This window comes from Empidonax traillii, unplaced genomic scaffold, assembly GCF_003031625.1.
Source record: "Empidonax traillii isolate 1590-97213 ecotype Southwest subspecies unplaced genomic scaffold, ASM303162v1 scaffold3485:size17097, whole genome shotgun sequence".
NCBI classification, from domain to species: domain Eukaryota; kingdom Metazoa; phylum Chordata; class Aves; order Passeriformes; family Tyrannidae; genus Empidonax; species Empidonax traillii.
Genome location: NW_020958678.1, coordinates 4,355 through 5,636, shown reverse-complemented (window position 1 = coordinate 5,636; position 1,282 = coordinate 4,355). Strand labels below are relative to the sequence as shown.

General features: G+C 52.8%; 1 protein-coding gene across 1 annotated transcript in view; it reads left to right on the top strand.

Moving 5' to 3' along the window:
- Positions 1–187: 187 nt before the first annotated feature.
- LOC114072569 (cytochrome P450 2J2-like) overlaps positions 188–1,282 on the top strand; it is a gene marked incomplete at its 3' end in the record, with an annotated part of 4,670 nt that continues 3,575 nt past the window's right edge. The window contains exons 1-3 of the mRNA XM_027910446.1: positions 188–431; positions 941–1,097; positions 1,248–1,279. Coding sequence (XP_027766247.1) covers positions 243–431; positions 941–1,097; positions 1,248–1,279 — 378 coding nt within the window. The remainder of the gene's footprint in view (positions 432–940; positions 1,098–1,247; positions 1,280–1,282) is intronic.

Here is a 1,282-nt window from a genome sequence, read left to right as displayed (position 1 = left end):
ATGCTCGCGTTTAATCAAGAAGGGGTGTAATCCCTGCTGAGAGCTGGGAACGCAGGAGTCTGAACGCCGCCTCTAGACCAGGGCAGTAAAAGCTGCTCCGTGCTCTCTTCTGTTTGTGCCCACAGAGCCGGCACATCACCCCTCTGCCCGTGTCCCTGGGGATTGATTCAGTGGTGCCCTGGGAGCTCAGTCTGCCCTGACACACTGTTGGACACATCCGTGCACCGCCTTCCCATCCAGCCATGCTGCACTGTCTCTGGGACAGCATCTCCTTCCCTACACTCCTCATCTTCCTCATTGTCTTCCTGTTTGTCGCTGACTACATGAAGAACAGAAACCCAAAGAATTTCCCTCCCACCCCCTTCCGCCTTCCTTTTTTAGGGCACATCTACATGATGGACTTCAAGTCTCCCCATATCACAGTGGAGAAGGTACGGGCATGGTGGGCACTGTGGCAGAAGGGACAGAGGGAACTGCACCTACAGGGAAGGGATTAAACCAGACACCTTGGGCCAGCAAGGCAGGCAGGAGGTTTGCCCTCACTGGTTTGCCTGTGTACAAGCTGGGGCACAAATGGGAGTGATCCCTGGGGCAGGGCACATGATCCCACAGTTGCTGTCGCAGCTCTAGGAGCCCTGTAGGACTGAGTTTGGGGCTGGGGGCTGTTTGGTAAGGGAGCACAACAAAAGCTGGAAAAACACAGAACTGAAAACTTAAACCTGGAGAGATTTACTTGACTTATGGCCAATTAACACCAACTCCTGATCAGTGATTCAGGAAATCTGACTGTGCAGTCAGGCAGAGCTTTGAGCACAAATTCTGTTTCCTCTCCCACTCTCAGCTTCCTTTATTTTTACCTGTGCCCTACGACAGGGCTGTCACTGTCCCAACAGACACATTCACTTTAAGTGAAACCCTCTATACTTATTTCCCCTCCTAGTACACTAAAAAATACGGTGACATCTTTGGCATGTCCATGGGCAGCATGAAGCTTGTGGTAGTAAACAGGATGAAGCTGCTGAAGGATGTGCTTGTAAACCAAGGGGAGAACTTCCTTGAGCGCCCAGAAATGCCTATGGAGATGTTCAGCAAAATAGGTGAGTGATCCCTCAGGACATGCACCTCAGCTGGAAGGTCCAGGTGTTGGCCCTGCAGAGGTCTGAGACAGCTGGGGAGAAGGCAGAGCCCTGGAGCTTTTCCACTCCCTGGGGGATCGGCCTTGGCTCACAGGGGGCTGTTTCTGCCAGGACTGATCAGCTCCAATGGGCACTTGTGGAAGGCA